The sequence below is a fragment of the Salmo salar genome, chromosome 13 (assembly GCF_965601325.2).
Source record: "Salmo salar chromosome 13, fSalSal1, whole genome shotgun sequence".
In the NCBI taxonomy this organism is placed as follows: Eukaryota; Metazoa; Chordata; class Actinopteri; order Salmoniformes; family Salmonidae; genus Salmo; species Salmo salar.
In genome coordinates, this window is record NC_138303.1 from 29,988,931 (window position 1) to 30,005,911 (window position 16,981).

At 42.6% G+C, this 16,981-nt stretch overlaps 2 protein-coding genes across 2 annotated transcripts; both read right to left on the reverse strand.

The window, feature by feature from the left end:
• On the reverse strand, positions 1-2,005 carry LOC145860031 (uncharacterized). Its single transcript, XM_082959948.1, has 3 exons — positions 1,721-2,005; positions 1,451-1,598; positions 1-1,176 (listed from the first exon to the last, which is right to left on the reverse strand). Exons 1-3 carry the CDS (start codon positions 1,802-1,804, stop codon positions 1,034-1,036), a joined length of 375 nt encoding a protein of 124 aa, XP_082816074.1. The 5' UTR covers positions 1,805-2,005; the 3' UTR covers positions 1-1,033.
• Positions 2,006-2,217: 212 nt separating this feature from the next.
• Positions 2,218-11,651, reverse strand: LOC106566800 (microtubule-associated protein RP/EB family member 1). The gene is made up of 7 exons (XM_014135209.3): positions 11,325-11,651; positions 10,369-10,492; positions 10,024-10,169; positions 9,068-9,260; positions 8,623-8,720; positions 8,330-8,482; positions 2,218-5,091 (listed from the first exon to the last, which is right to left on the reverse strand). The coding sequence occupies exons 2-7, from the start codon at positions 10,487-10,489 to the stop codon at positions 5,041-5,043; spliced, it is 762 nt and encodes a 253-aa protein (XP_013990684.1). The 5' UTR covers positions 10,490-10,492; positions 11,325-11,651; the 3' UTR covers positions 2,218-5,040.
• Between the last annotated feature and the right edge of the window lie 5,330 nt (positions 11,652-16,981).

Genomic DNA, 16,981 nt, shown 5'->3' on the forward strand with positions numbered 1-16,981 from the left:
TCAGACGGAATCATTTTATAACCAATGTTCCGACAGCCAAGCTGTCTTCATCAGAGTATAATGATCAACACTGCAGATCACTAGTTAATATAGTTTGAAAGCACACACACACACACACACACACACACGTCCATAATCAAAGCTAGCTGTGGGTTGATTTCATTGGTTGATTCACAGATGTAAATAGACATAAGTCATGAATGGATAACATGTGATCATAAATACAATTTGACTACATAAGCCTACAAACATTTATAATGATAGCAAAAACACAATAGCTTCAGATCAAACTCTACATTGAATGTGCAGCTCTGCTTTTCTTTTTAAAGTGTTCTACTCTGCTAGCCAGCACCTTTTCTAAGCATTTCTGTGCCTTCATTGGATGCAGCCATCAAGTATGGAGAAAGGTGGAGTTTTAAAAATATTGCTCACTGCTTGTGAGCATAGAGGTTTGCCAAAAAGTCTAATGATCCATGGGTTTCATGAGCAAGCTGCCTGTGGATGTATTCATATAGGGAGTAAATGTTGTAAAACCATCGGTGAGGAATTTAGAATCATACACAACTCCATTTGAAACTAAAACAATGAGATAATGTGTTATTCAAATAAGTCCTTTCTCCCTCTGGAGTGGTCTGCCCCCTGTGGATGTTGCATTCCAGTCTTGTCTAGTAGGAGTCTGGCCTGGATCAGTGTGTGTGTGGGTGTGGGGGGGGGGGTATTCAGTCTTCAGGCATTTAGATAAGAGATTCCCACCACAGTCACCCCGTGTCTCAGCACACAGACTGGCCCTCTGTCTAGTAACAGAGGGATCATCATAAATAATGGTTCGGGGTGGCAGCAGGGGGTTTGAGTCAGAGGGGGCTCACTGAGAGACGAGTGGCGCTCTTTGGGACACACCCACTGGAGCATGTAAAAAGCCTGAGGACGTAATTTGACTCTTTATCCCCCTAGTCCCAATTACGCCCCACTATGTACCCATTAACCCATACACAGAGAAATATAAAAGGCCTTTGTTTTTTTACGATCCTCAAAACTACCAGCTTGGCCAGACACCCACCCAGTCCACACCGCCGTCACAGTTGGTGTCCACCTTCATGAAGATAATGTCCACATCTTCATCATCAATGTCACCCATGATCTTCTTGATTGCCTCACGAAACTCTTCCATATCCAATCCTTTCAGCGAGGGAGAGAAAGAGAGAGGAGAAAGGATAATAGTGTTGAACCATGGTTGTATTTCTGATCATGCCACAACGCATCTTCAGACGGTGTTGAAAACGAGTACAGCGATGGCACTGCTATAGTCAGGAGGCTTTCATGAGGAGTGAGACATCAGAACGGTAACCTTGTCTCCAGGTTAATTTCTACCGCATATAGATAGAGAAATCCACTAGCTTGACTTCTATCAGAACTGGATCAACGGGAGATGAGAGGCACGAAATCTATGTACCTCCCCCCCCGTCGGTGTCTGCTTCATGGAACATGGCCTCAATCCGTTGAAGGTGCTCCTCGTTGATCTGGTCCTCCACACGTCCCTGGTTCCTCTTCTCGCCCTCCTCTGGGGAGCCACTCTTGGTGCACCCGCTGCCAGCAGTCGGCTACACAACACAAGGGACGGGATAGAAGGAATAACAGTACGACATCTTTTACAACCAGACAATAAGACCAAGAAAAATACAGTAGAAGGGTCTGTAATGTACAAGCGGTCTTTACACAATACCTGTGGTCCATTTTGTTTGTGCTTGTCTCCATCAGTAGGGGAGCTGGAAGCAAAGTTACTTATGCAGACAATTGTGATAAACATTTACAAAATGATGATCCTCAGTGTAAATGGCTAGACAGACATCTTATCACTCAATGCACATACCAGGCCTCTGAAGATCCTTTCTCCATCATGTTGGTATTTCTGCCCTGGGCCGAAGTACTTCCCATGACTAACATTAGGCCATATGGCTGGTTTGTTGTTGTCGTCTCAAGGGTTTTCAACAATTGAGTTTCACTAAATAATTGACATTCCAGAATAATGCACACTCTTTATGATGTCACAGCAATGGAATTCCAATCTGGCAAGTTGACCTGGAAATGGTCATGTGAATTTCAAATTCTGAACTAGGACTGCTTGTTTTGTCAACTTAATAAAACAGACCTTTTCTGCCATTTATCACCTTTATGTTAGAGAAGAAAAAAAATGAACAGCCAACAGAAGTGGGAAAAAAATAAATCTTGAAATACTGTTTATAAGAAACTTAATTCGGCAAACATGATTTAAGTAAATCAGAAAACATAAGATACATTTCCCGCTGAAATACAATTCTTTTTTTTAATCTAAAAAAATAAAAAATAAATAGACAAAAAAAAGAGAGCAGAAGGTGGCACAAGGCCCACAGTGTACCAGAATGTCAGCACAGATTGAGTATGTCGTCACAGGGGAGATCTGATGAGCACCACTGATCTTTCACACCCCAAAAACACAAGAGCTTCAAGGGCTCCTTCCAATAACCACACTAATCATTCAAAATATCTAGAAAATAATACAATCAGGAACCAATAGCTAACAGGGAGTTGTTCGATGGTTAAAGGTCAAGATTGTCACAAGGTTAGATTGAAACAGGCCATTGCGGGGGTTCTGCCTTGCATATAAAATGCACTTTACCAAAACAATTTCCACGTTCCAGACTGACTACATTGTAGATGTCTGCCAGATCTCAACTTCTGGGTAAGTGTTTAATATCTGCAAACCACATGATATAGCAAACTGATAGACTGCGCAGTCGATGACGATGCACACAACCATTGATTGTAGACTGCTGGAACATGACCCATGTTTAAGACCCAAATACCCACACATACATATATACATAAAGAATACAAAACAAATTAAAAATAACTAAAAAAAAATATACAAAAAATAAAATAAAAATCGGCCACCAGGATAGTTTAGTCATCAAACAAGCCAAAAAAAATAATCTAATAAAAGGACAATTATGTTTTTAAACTATCACTCAAAACAATGTTTCTGGACTCAAGGTCAACAGTCACAATGATCATCTCTGTGTCAAACATACACATTCATATCCCAATACATTTTGAAAAACTGTTGGATGTGGCAATCTCAAAAAGTAGACAAATTAAATTAGGGTTGTGGTCCTGAAGAACACAACGAGGACCAAAACGTAATTGAAAAAAAGAAATAATATTACAGCCAGGCATCCTAATGCATTTCGGAAGGTTTTTGCACGTCATTCAAACTTCCTTCATTGCCTAGAAAGGTCCCGTTTTAGTGCCAGAAAACTGAAGTACACTACAATGGTTAAATCTATGTGCAGCTCCCACGTGGACTTCAAGCCAATTCATTACATATTCAGCACCAGAAAATCCCCTTCATAAAAAACTACATGCAAAGCTAATGCCCAGCTATCAGCACAACCAAAGTATGCTATAGATAACATTGTGGCATTATTGTTCAATTTATTATACACATTATTTAACAGGCCCTGCAAGGAGGCAAGACTTTGGACTTGTCAGTTATGTACTTCTAATTAATCAGACAGGTCATTTCAGCAAACAGATGGGTGGCACCAGTTAGATTAAGTACACCAATAAGTTCAGAACACTTCAAATGAACCATCAATGATATACAAATGTAAATTGGCCTTTGTCAGAGCATTGTATTAACTGGAAGACTGAGAATCTATTTGCCAGATTCTCTAGACTTCCATTCAGAGCAGCAGAAAAACAACAAAAAAAACGATAAGATCTGAAATGACAATTCTTTAAATCAAATTACAAACATTTGCCAAAAAGAGAGTACAAAGTCACATATGTAGGTTATGAAAGGTATTTAAGAATAAGGCAATTCATAAACTTTGAAAATCTCTGATATTCCAGTGCAGAGGCTAGCAGTTCTATTTACGTATCAGCGTTTTGGGCCTAGAACCTGTCAATGGTGCAGTGGCTACATAATCAAAACAGATTCAAATGCAAGACAGGAGTAAAAAAAAAAAAAAAAAATGAAGGTAGAAAATAGAAAAAGTCACATTTTTGCATTCCTTAAGAAGATGCATTAGACACTAGAGCTGCTAAATCAAGTTAACTTCATCCCCTGCCAAGTGAACAATTTTAAAAACAAAGTGGGTAATTTGGGATAAGCTTGGGACCAGAGAGTTCGTGGCATCCACAGTGCACATGCCTTCCAACATCCAAGAGACAAAAAAACAGATAAATCACAAAGTATTCCACCATAAGCTTGTAGTTTCTAACATGTTACTTTATAAATATTGTCAGGTTGTTATGAGCCGTCCCGAGAATTGCAGCCACACTAAGAGACGTTGACCTGAATCTTTGAGAGAAAAAAAATGCCACTTTCCTGGAATAAAAAGGATTGCACCATTTAAAGAAAAGGTTAATCTCCAAACAGGAGGAGACTAAATGAAAGTAGTGAACACAATTAGGTTCGAGGGATATGAACAGTTGGTTAGTAAAGCAAATAAATGTCCCACGATCACTACATTAACCAAGTAGAAACTCAGTGATTTAGCTCTGACCCAGAAAACAATTGCTACACATGGCAAAGAGTGATAATTTAGGAAACAGGTAAAATAAGAAAAATACTATGTACAAAAGTGAGTGCAGGTTCAAATGAACTTGTAACTCCAATTCCCGGAACAGACACAGAAATTGAGGGGGAAAAAAATAAAATAAGTGATATCTTACAGATGGACAGTTCACTCTTCTGGACCCAAATAGAGCCAAAATGGCTGCCTTCTACCAGCATGAAGCTGATACGGGCCAATGGGATGACCCAGAGAAGGGCTTTCAGAAGAGGTTCTTCACACCCGCACCTCTTATTTCAACTTGATTTTACAGAAAAATGTTTTTTAATATACAGTCCACTCAGACCACATAACATGATACATTTCTGGGGGGGGGGGGGGGGGGGGGGGGTCCTTGTACGTAGGGTGAGGATGGAGATGTAGCTGATTGAAGGGGTTTGGTGGGTTGAGGGGTTGTATTAAAAGCTGCATGATCCAGTCTTGAACGTTAGAACTCCTCCTGGTCCTCTGACTCAGCGTCCGGTATGACAAAGCCCTCCTGAGATCACAGAGACGGATGAAGAGGAAGATATTAGAGGTCGACCGATTCATCAGAATGGCTGATTAATTAGGGCCGATTTCAAGTTTTCATAACAATCGGTATTTTGGGCACCGATTTCTCTTTTTTTTTTACACCTTTATTTAACTAGGCAAGTCAGATTAAGAACACATTCTTATTTACAATGACGGCCTAGAAACGGGGGTTAACTGCTTGTTCAGGGGGATTCGTTTTTGCAACCTTCGGTTACCAGTCCAACGCTCTAACCACCTGCCTTACATTGCACTCCACAAGGATTAACAGGCTGACTACCTGTTACGCGAGGGCAGCAAGAAGCAAAGGTAAGTTGCTAGCTAGCATTAGACTTATAAAAAACTATCAATCTTAACATAAATCACTAGTTAACTACACATGGTTGATGATATTACTAGTTTATCTAACGTGTCCCGCGTTGCATATAATCGATGCAGTGCCTGTTAATTTTCATTGAATCACAGCCTACTTCGACAAACGGGTGTTGATCTAACAAGCGCATTTGCAAAAAAAGTACTGTCGTTGCACCAATGTACCTAACCATAAACATCAATGCCTAACAGGAATATTTAGACTTAGCCACCCATTAGATAAAATACGGAACGGTTCTGTATGTCACTGAAAGAAAAAAACTTTTGTTTTCGAGATGATAGTTTCCGAATTCGACCATATTAATGACCAAAGGCTCGTATTTGTGTGTGTTTATTATATTATAATTAAGTCTATGATTTGATAGAGCTGTCTGACTGAGCAGTGGTAGGCAGCAGCAGGCTTGTAAGCATTCATTCAAACAGCCCTTCACTGTGCTTCAAGCATTGCGCTGTTTATGACTTCAACCTGGGTAGGTATAATTTGTGGAACGTTCCAACAGGAATCTATTCCAAAAACTTCGTAAATAACAAGGTTTCCAAAAAACAACGCATACAAAGTTGTATAGCGGCAGAATAAGATACCGGGTAGGGAGTGGTCTATTTCATTGCGTTCTTCACTCATCACGTTTATTCCGAAAAATGTCTGTTTGCCTATGGACAAACATTAAGATTAAGCTACGTGGTGAGTTGAAGCCTATTCGGCAGCTAGTTAGCTAGGTTTGTATGCGTTGCTACTTTGTATGCGTTGTTGGTTGGCAACCTTTTACTTTACGTTTTTTGGAACAGATTCCTGTTGGAACGTTCCACAAATTATACCCACCCCTTCAAGCCTATCAACTCCCAAGATTAGGCTGGTGTAACCGATGTGAAATGGCTAGCTAGTTAGCCGGGTGCACGCTAATAGCGTTTCAAACGTCACTCGCTCTGAGACTTGGAGTAGTTGTTTCCCTTCCTCTGCATGGGTAACGCTGCTTCGAGGGTGGCTGTTGTCGATGTGTTCCTGGTTTGAGCGAGGAGAGGGACGGAAGCTATACTGTTACACTGGCAATAGTAAAGTGCTTATAAGAACATCCAATAGTCAAAGGTATATGAAATACAAATCGTATAGAGAGAAGTAGTCCTATAATAACTACAACCTAAAACTTCTTACCTGGGAATATTGAAGACTCATGTTAAAAGGAACCACTAGCTTTCATATGTTCCCATGTTCTGAGCAAGCCACTTAAACATTAGCTTTCTTACATGGCACATATTGCACTTACACCTTCTTCTCCAACACTTTGTTTTTGCATTATTTAAACCAAATTGAACATGTTTCATTATTTATTTGAGGCTAAATTGATTTTATTGATGTATTATATTAAGTTAAAATAAGTGTTCATTCAGTATTGTTGTAATTGTCATTACAAAAAATACAAAAAAAAAAAAAAAAAAATTGCTTTTTTGGTCCTCCAATTATCGGTATCGGCGTTGAAAAATCATAATCGGTCGACCTCTAGAAGATATCCGGTTAGATATTAGGTTATAGGACTCTACGTAGCGGAAAGACACTCAAATTGAGATCGAAGTCTGGGTCAAATAATACACTACACGTCCAAAAGTATGTGGACATCCCTTCAAATTAGTGGATTTGGCTATTCCAGCCACACCCGTTGCTGACACGCACACAGCCATGCAACCATCATAGACAAACAGTAGAATGGCCCGTACTGAAGAGCTCAGTGACTTTCAACATGGCACCATCATAGGATGCCACCTTTCCAACAAGTCAGTTCATCAAATTTCTGCCCTGCTAGAGCTGCGCTGGTCAACTGTAAGTGCTGTTTTTGTGAACTGGAAACGACTAGATTCAACATCGGCTCAGCCGCGAAGTGGTAGGCCACACAAGCTCACAGAACGGGACCGCCAAGTGCTGAAGCGCGTTTTTTTTTTAAGTCACCTATCCTCACTACAGAGTTCCAAACTGCCTCTGGAAGCAATGTCAGCACAAGAACTGTTTGTCGGGAGCTTCATTAAATGGGGTTCCATGTAAAGGAAAATCCTAACGCTACACCAGTCAATAACATGCTAGATGATTCTGTGCTTCCAACTTTATGGCAACAGTTTGGGGAAGGCCCTTTCCTGTTTCAGCATGACAATGCCCCTGTGCACAAAGCAAGGTCCATACAGAAATGGTTTGCCGAGATCAGTGTGGAAGAACTTGACTGGCCTGCAGAGAGACATGACCTCAACCCCATCGAACACATTTGGGATGAATTGGAACTGCGACCCATACCTAATCACCCAAAATCAGTGCCCGACCTCACTAATGCTTGCGGCTGAATGGAAGCAAGTCCCCACAGCAATATTCCAACATCTAGAGGAAAACCTTCCCAGAAGAGTGGAGGCTCTTATAGAAGCAAAAAAAAAAGGGGGGGACAGACTCCATATTAATGTCCATGATTTTTGATACTTTTGGCAATGTAGTGTACTTTTCAAACACTTGAGTGGCGTTTGATTTGGTTTACCTGGTATAGAAGGCACCAATGGAATAGTCCCAAAAGTGCAAAGTACGCTAAATCAATCACACTAGTGTTGACATTTATTCGACGCAGGTCTGATCTAAGCACGCATGAATTTCGGACAGAATGAACCAATCATGCGTCGCCTGTTTGAAGGAAACTGCACAAGCTGTATGAGCATACTTTAGCATTCCGTTTGAGCTACATACAGGCCATTCCACAAACTGAATTTTAAGAAGGCATCAGCAGTTGTTTGAACCAAAACACATGGGCTCAAACCTAAAAAAGCTGAAGTGACCCGTCGAGGATCTGTGTAACGTTGACTAAACTCACATCTGTGGCGTAGAGTATATCCACGATCCTCTGCAGTGTGGGATCACCCTCTCCTTCCTTCTCTTGGCAGATGAGCTCAATGTTCCTCAGTTTGCCAAAATAAAAGTCCCTCTCCTTCTCCATGTCCTGGATGGTGGACTTCAGTATATTCACCTGGGAGGAGGGAGGTGGGCAACAGATGATACAACCTGTATATCACTGAACTTTGGCTAGAACTTCAGTCAAACCAATTGTTATTATTTCTCACAAGACATGGCACATGAATTCATGAATGGAAGGATGGATGACAGTACCTCCTGGATGAGTTCTGCCCGCTCCTCGTCACCTCCACCAGCCCCTGGTCTCCGCGCCATTTTGGGTGCTACCTTGGCAACTGCTGACCGCTGGGGTGCTGAGGGGAACAAGCAACCAGTCAGAAAAGAGATGGGGAGAGGTTGTTATTGACAAGCTCAGTAGATTTAAGTATGGAAAGACAAATCACCTCTAGACTGCTTACAGAAGCCATTTCTTGCTGCTAGTCAGTATTTCTCCTACAGTGTTTCCATTCTCCCCTCCAAACTAAAACAATTTTGATTTTGTTGCTTTCAATTGACAATTTTAGTTCAACAGGTCTCAAGATGTTGATTTTGGGGCCTTTGTGCCCCACCTAGAACCTTCTGTAGGGGAACCACTCCTAAAAATAATACTACAGTGAAAATATATATAAAACCATTGCACAGGCTCAGCCACTATTCTCACCAGTGTTGAGGATTTTCTTGGGCTTGTTGAGGGCCGACATGGCGGGGTTGGACATGGAGTCTTGGCCCTGGCGAGCCTCCACAGGGTCGTATTCTTTCCCATCATAGTTGGCATCAAAGAACTTCTTGAACCACTGCACAAACTCAAAGTTGTCCTGGAACTTGCTTTTTATCAACTTGTCAACAGGGATGATCTTGGGAAGAACAAAGCACCAGGTAAGTGGATTCAACACCACAAAAAAGGGTTAAATAAACACTAGTGGATGTGCACATCATACACAGTTGATTTAGACTAAACATGCGTCGCAGAGGTAGTGACTACCGTTACAAACGCTGTCGGGATGTGGATATAACACACAGAGACTAGGACTGCCCATTTCTAAGGGACTTCGTCATGACACTGGATTGGAGAAAATCAAAACTCTCGCTCTGAAGTGTTTTGCTCTCTGTCTCTCACAGACAGGACAGCTCTTCACTGTGCAGTAGCCGAATCCAAGAAATACGCCATCTAACTACTGGATGAGAACCAATGACTAACAGAGTAGAGACTGTATAGGATGCCAACAGTCCTGTCTCTGCGGGCACAGGAAAGTCAATATCAGTGAGCCACTGTAGAGGTCATGCTAGCTCAGCAGTAAACACAATTAGCAAGCAGTGGCAGAGAAGTATACAGCAGCTGACATCATTGGTACACACACAGACAAACCCACACTACGGGCAACTCAGATGTGTAAATCCAAATGAGAAGGCAAAGATTAGGATTAGAGAACATGCCGTTGTTGAATTGTTATCGTGTTACAAGCCAACACATGGTAAAAACAGGAAGCAAAAGGATCAATAGATGAATATGCTTCAAAAGCAACTAGCTCAAAAATATAATCAGCCTTGCAAATAGAGCTATGGATGTAGACTAGAACCTAGGACATGCTGAGAGGGAAAATGGAATTGCCTACTTACTTTGTCAACATCCATTCTTTTGAAGCCAGCTTGCAAGATCTTAAAGTTGTGAATGAATTCGTGCTCTAGTTTTGCAGCAAATTTGACTTTCTTCAAAGGCACACAGCCGGGGAAGAGCATGTCCATAAACTGGCAGTAGGCCGCACCTTGAGAAGGGGTCAACACAAATGGTAATTAACTATTCCTCTTTGATCACATACTGACACTAAAGGAAAGTATGCTTAACCTTCAGGCTACATCAATTAAAGGATTTAATTTCATTTTCCCTAACCATATAAGCAATCTCCACCTTATGAAGTAATGCAAGAACAAATGCAGTTGTGCCATCCATAACCTGCCAATTACCTGAACATAACAGCTCTATCTTAGTAAGGTTGATCTGTAACGATTCGTTGATCCATGCAAGCATGTCATGACGACTCAAGTTGTCACTGCACACTGAGGTTGAGTAAACGTTCACAGCCATTTTCTGTTGAAGCACAAAGGAGAAATGTTGATTTCAACTTCATGTCACGTTAGAAAAAGCACACAGGTGATTATTTTTTATTAGGACATTTCTATGCCATATAATCATGTCAGAGATACAACAGGTTGGGGGGGGGACCATTCCTGAAACGAAGGGAAATGATCATGGTCAGGGGAAGATGAGTTGAAGAAAGCTGCAGCCAGTTCTGCTAACCAGACTGAATCACTTCTGAACACTGGCTAGCTAGCTAACTATATCAGATAACTTGGTAGTTTAGTTCAGTTGGACTAGCTTTCGCAACGTTGGGTAGTTAATTTAGACGTATTGGTGAGTGGAAATTACGAGGATGGAAGTAAGCATTGTCTTGCAGATGTGTAAGCGAACGGCGGTAGCTACCCAAGTTAGGTAGCTAGAATGGCCCTGAAATTACTATCAAATAAATGTGCCAACGTTAGCTAACGTTGGCTATATCATGAAGTCTGCTTGTAATGAAAGTTATCTAGCTAACGTTAACTAGGTTGTCATTTTCAACCTAACAGCTAGTTTATCGCGCTAGTAAAGACAAAGTAATGTTAGATAAATACGTTACATATTAATAGTGCGCAAACTATCTGTAGCAGGCTTATACTGGGTGGCTAACTAGCTGGTCTGGTAACATTTCCCCCCGCCCAACTCAGTCATGCTAGCTAACTAAACCCCCATATTCCATGGGCATAGCGCTGTACATTCAATCTCACCCCGGCCTCTGCGCCCCATCCATGCCATTGGCTAACTAAATGCTAGCTCGTTAAATTACACGTTTTCAATTGTAAATATTGCTGTATAGATGACTTACCCTGTTTTGGCGTAGGTGTTGCCAATATATTAATTCAACAGACGTCAATGTTTACTGCTCTCAGCTCATTCAAGAAATCTGCCGGCGGGGTGATTTCTTTAAATGCAACTGCGTGCGTTTGTTCTCAAGTCAAACAACGCCACGACGTAAAGTCTAGACGTAAAGTCAAGACGCAAAGTCTAGACGCATGCTGGAGCTCACTGGTGGATATGGGCAGAGATGGATAACTGGGTCCAACGAGAGTGTCGAATTTAGTTATCGAAAGATGTCATGGATTATTTGCTACGTGTGGTTTATTTGATCAAATATACGTTTCGTAATGCATATTTAGGTTGTTACGAGTGTACTGATATAAGTAGGACACGTGACATCCCAGCAACTTTGAGAAAAATATAGGAGTTGCCTGATAACGCACTCGTATCTGCCCTCATTGGCAATAATGGTCCCACCTGTTATCGCCTCCTCCCAACTGTCTTCCATATTTCTTTGAATACATTTATTTTTTATTGTTAGAGCGCCCAATTGAGTACCTGGTCAATATAATGGATAATCTGTCACATGGGGAGCGGCTTGGGCGAGACTAGATGTAGTGCCAATCAACCATACCAAAGACAGTACAGTATGAAGACTAAAACTGCTTCTCCAAAATAAATCCCCGAATGGCTAGCTAAACTAGCCGTCGTCTCGCGCCGAACTGCGCACATGTGCAGAATCAACCGCACTCCTTTGATATAAAGCAGTTTTGATAAATTAAAACGTGTCAATTTCGCCCTTTTACGAGATTGGAGTAATAACATGTTCAACTACTTAAGACATTGGCTCGAATCTAGGTTGTGCCTTTAGATTTCGAGAAAATTAACAACTAAGGGTTCGTAAATTCACTCTGGCTATCTACTTCGTTTTCAGACCACTCTCGCCTGAGTGTGCCAGGGTGCAGAATAACTGAGGAATTTACGAATGCACAACAGAAAAACGTTATTAAATTGTTGCCAGCAGCACAGTGACAGTCACCAACGTTCTAGATAACATGAAAACAGCTATGCTAAAGTGAGTAAAATGCTCAGTGAGGTGTTCTTGTGTCTGGAAGTAGCTTGCAAGCTAACCAACGTTAGCCAGATAGCTTGGGTGCTTGCTTGACTGCAGTTGTGAGGCCAGCACAACTCGGATCAACTCTACTCTTCGTCCTATGTGCGCTCTGAACACTCGAGAGCGAAACGCTCTGAATTTATGAACACACACGCTTTAGTTAGCTTGGGTGTTTGACTGCTATTGTGAGGTCAGAAACTAGGATCAGCCCTACGCAGTAGGCTACGGAAAATCTGCTCTGAATTTACGAACGCCCAGAGCGCAATCTGAGCACACTCTGGCACTCTAGAGTGAATTTACGAACACACCCATTGACTTTTCAAATCCCGTTGCTCCTCTGGGTTCAGAAACTCTGTGACCTGTGTGTCAGCGCGAAAATTGCCCTCCAAGGCTGTGTGACAGCTCATTCCTACCTCTCCCTTTTATGGGAGGATATCGTGTTTCCGTGTCTTCTGCGGACTTAGCCCACCAACTAGTGTGTGTGTTGGCCACCATACTCTGGTGCTAACCATGTAAAGAGATTCTCCACTGCTGGCTCGTTATCAAGGCCACCGGGCACTAGTCTTCCTTCAACTATTTAAAACTCGAATGTGTCACTTCTTCCCTAGATAACCACGTCTAGGAAGGTTATTAGCCTAGCCAGCTATATGACTTGAGATTCGGATTGCCTCCCTTAGGCATCCCTCTCCCTTGGTATTACTAGCATGCTACAACCTAGCTAGCTAGTTTACCAACTCCACCTAGCTGCCACTGTGTGTTGTCAGCTAGCTTACCAACTCCACCTAGCTGCCACTGTGTGTTGTCAGCTAGCTTACCAACTCCACCTAGCTGACGCTGTGTGTTGTCAGCTTGTCTTACCAAACGATGGCCATTCGTGCGTATTTCGCATAAATAAGCCTACGATTAAACATGATATCTCTCCTGCTCCAGCCCTGTGGTCATAGCTAGGCTCTCCCGAAATTATTTTGTGGGTGCTGTACAGCTCCTGACAGATTATTGTGGCTCTCTACTCTTACTGTCTATTGTGGTAGCTGTTGTATACAGTTTCCGGTTACTATTATATTACTTAATTTGATGAATTAGTATATTGCATAACAAATATTTATATTTTTTAATTTGTGAAGGTTGAGGGCCTGGATTTCACAGATAATTTACAAGTGTTCGACGTTGTTCGCCAGGACCCACCCAAGGCGACCAAAAGAGGGACAGCCCCCCCCCCCCCCAGGTAAAACAGTCTAAAAATAAGAGCCTCACTCGGAAGGTTGATTATTTATCCTCTGAGATAAAGCAGCTAAAAACACTTTTGCATTTCTTCAAGCCCCCTGAGTCGGTGCTCTCTAGCACTCCCTCCAGCATGGGGGATGAAACAGAGGACTCAGATAGCCGTGATGATGACCTGCTCTCCACTCGGGCATTCAACCGGCACTTTAGTGACCAGAAGGATGATACACCCAACATGGTGAAGGAGGTGCCAACCAGTGTTGTGGACAAATTCAGTCTCAACGCTAAAGATGGGTCAGAGGAGTCATTCCGAGGGTCTGATCACACAGAGTCAGAAAAAAGCTCTGCCTCACTACGTGTTGTCCTGCGTGTGGCCTTAGCTAGGCTAGAGCTTGATGACCCTCAAGCTGCAGCTAAGCCATTCTTTAAGAAGGCCCTGGCAGCTACACCTTTCAGTGTGCCACCTTCACTGGCTTTTGTTACGGAGCTTCAGAGATGCTGGTCCGACCCATGGGCTCTCGCCCACCATAGCAAGGACAGTAGGACACTATCTGCCATGCACGACGCAAAACCACATGGGTTGGACCATATGCCTAAGGTGGATGAATGCATAGCAGAGCTGATGCTCTCCTTAGATGAAGCGCTGAAGGATGATGCCTGCTGCCCCAGACCCCATTGCAGAGCCACAGATGAGCTACTGTCACGGGCCTACAACACAGCACCCCGCATTGGGAACTAGACAGACTGATGTCCACCCTTGTGACTCGTCACCAGGTCTGGCTCGCCCAAGTCCCAATGTCCGATGACTCCAGACGGACGCTGAGAAAGCACCCAGTAGCTCTTCTGCAACAATTCCAGTTGAATGCATTGGTGAAGGTACGAATGTTCCAACAAGTGATGGGCATGCTTGCTGGGTGACACCATTAGGCCTGCTGTCTTTAAGGCCACTACAAGTGTGGATCAACGACCTTCGTGTGGAGGAAGAGAGCCTACCTGATTACAGGTGTCCCTCTCGGATAATTTCCGGCAAGGCAGGAAGTAGTGACAACCAACGCTTCACTAGCAGGCTGGGGATCAGTGTGGCAACACAGGTCTGTACGGGGAGAGTGGTGCCCCCGCTGGAGGAAAGATCACATCAACGTGCTAGAACTTTAGGCAATTTACCTAGCCCTGAATCACTTTCTGCCGGTTCTCAAACACAAACGTCTTGATACGATCAGACAATACCTCAACAGTGTTCCATATCAACCATCAAGGGAGAACGAGGTCTGTACGGTCCCTACAGGTGGCCCAACAACTCTTGATATGGGCCCTACCACATCTGGCCTCCCTATGAGCCTACCACATCTCTGAACGAGGTGGCAGACTTCTTGTTGCGACAGAAATCGCCCCTGGGTGACTGGAGACTTCACCCACAAGTAATGAAGATGATATGGCAGTGGTTTGAAACAGCACATTTAGACCTGTTCGCCTCAGAGCAAACATCCCACTGCTCCCTCTGGTTCTCTCTGTCAGAGTCCAAGAGCCCCTTGGGCATGGACGCCTTAGCCCACACATGGCCAGAGGGACTACTGTATTTTTTACATGACATAGGGTTGAGCGTTCTGACCTCACAACGGCCGTCAAGCACTTAAGGTAACTAGATAAAGTTAGCTAGCTTGCTAGCTACTTCCAGGCACAAATGAGAGAGAACCTCACTCTGACCATTTTACTCGCCTTATCAGAGCTGTTTAGGCTGTTTTCATGTTATCTATACGTTGGTGACTGTAACTGTGCTGCTGGAAAAAAATGTAATGACTTTTTTTTTTACTGACACCGGTCATTTTCATCTGGTTTTGCGAGTTTGTAAATTCATCCATTTTTTGGCGCTCTGGCACCCTCGGAGTAGATAGCCAGAGTGAATTTATGATTGGTCTGGAGGGAAGCAAAAGTAATTCCGCTACCCAAGAATAGCAAAGCACCCTTTACTGGCTCAAACAGTCGACCAATCAGCCTGTTACCAACCCTTAATAAAATAAATGTTTGACCAGATATAATGATATTTCACAGTAAACAAATTAACAACAGTTTTTTAGCACTCTTATAAGAAGGGCTTTCAACATGTATGGCACTTAAATTACTGATGATTGGCTGACAGAAATTGATAAAAGATTGCGGGAGCTGTTTTGTTAGACTTCAGTGCAGCTTTTGACATTATCAATCATAATCTGCTGCTGGAAAAACGCGTTATGGCTTTACATCCCCTGCTATATTGTGGATAGAGAGTTACCTGTGTAATAGAACACAGGGGGTGTTATTTAATGGAAGCCTCTCCAACATAATCCAGGTAGAGTCAGGCATTCTCCAGGGCAGCTGTCTAGGCCCCTTAATTGTTTCAATCTTTACTAATGACCTGCCACTGGCTCTGAGTAAAGCCTGTATGTCTATGTATGCTGATGACTCAGTACCTTACAAGTCAGCTACCACAGCAAGTGAAATCACTGCAACACCTGACAAAAAGCTGCAGTCAGTTTCAGAATGGGTGGTAAGAAATAAGTTAGTCCTAAATATAAAATGTAAAAAAAAACGAAAAGCATTGTATTTGAGACCAATCATTTACTAAACTCTAAACCTCAACTAAATCTTGTAATTAATAATGTGTAAATTGAGCAAGTTGAGGAGACTAAACTGCTTGGAGTAACCATGGATTGTAAACTGTCATGGTCAAAACATATTGATGCAACAGTAGCTAAGATGGGGAGAGGTCTGTCCATAATAAAGCGCTGCTCTGCCTTCTTAGCAACGTTATCAACAAGGCCAGTCCTACAGGCCCTAGTTTTGTGGCACCTGGACTACTGCCCAGTCGTGTGATCAGGTGCAATAAAGTGGAACTTAGGAAAATTACAATTGGCCCAGAACAGTGTAGCACAGCTGGCCCTTAAATGTACATGGAGAGCTAATATTAATAATATGCATGTCAATCTCTCCTGGCTCAAAGTAGAGGAAAAATGTACTTCATCACTACCTGTATTTGTGAGAACTATCGACATGTTGACTGCACCGAGCTGTCTGTTTAAACTACTAGCACACAGCTCGGACACCCACGCATACCCCACAAGACATGTCACCAGAGGTCTCTTCACAGTCCCCAAGTCCAGAACAGACTACAGGATGCGCACAGTACCAAAAAGAGTCATGACTACATGGAACTCTATTCCACATCAAGTAACTCTTGGAAGCAATAAAATCAAGTGTAAAAATCTGATAAAAATACACCTTATGGAACAGCGGGTACTGTGAAGAGACACACACACAGGCATACACACACGCACATGATAACATACGCACTATATGTACACATGGATTTTGTG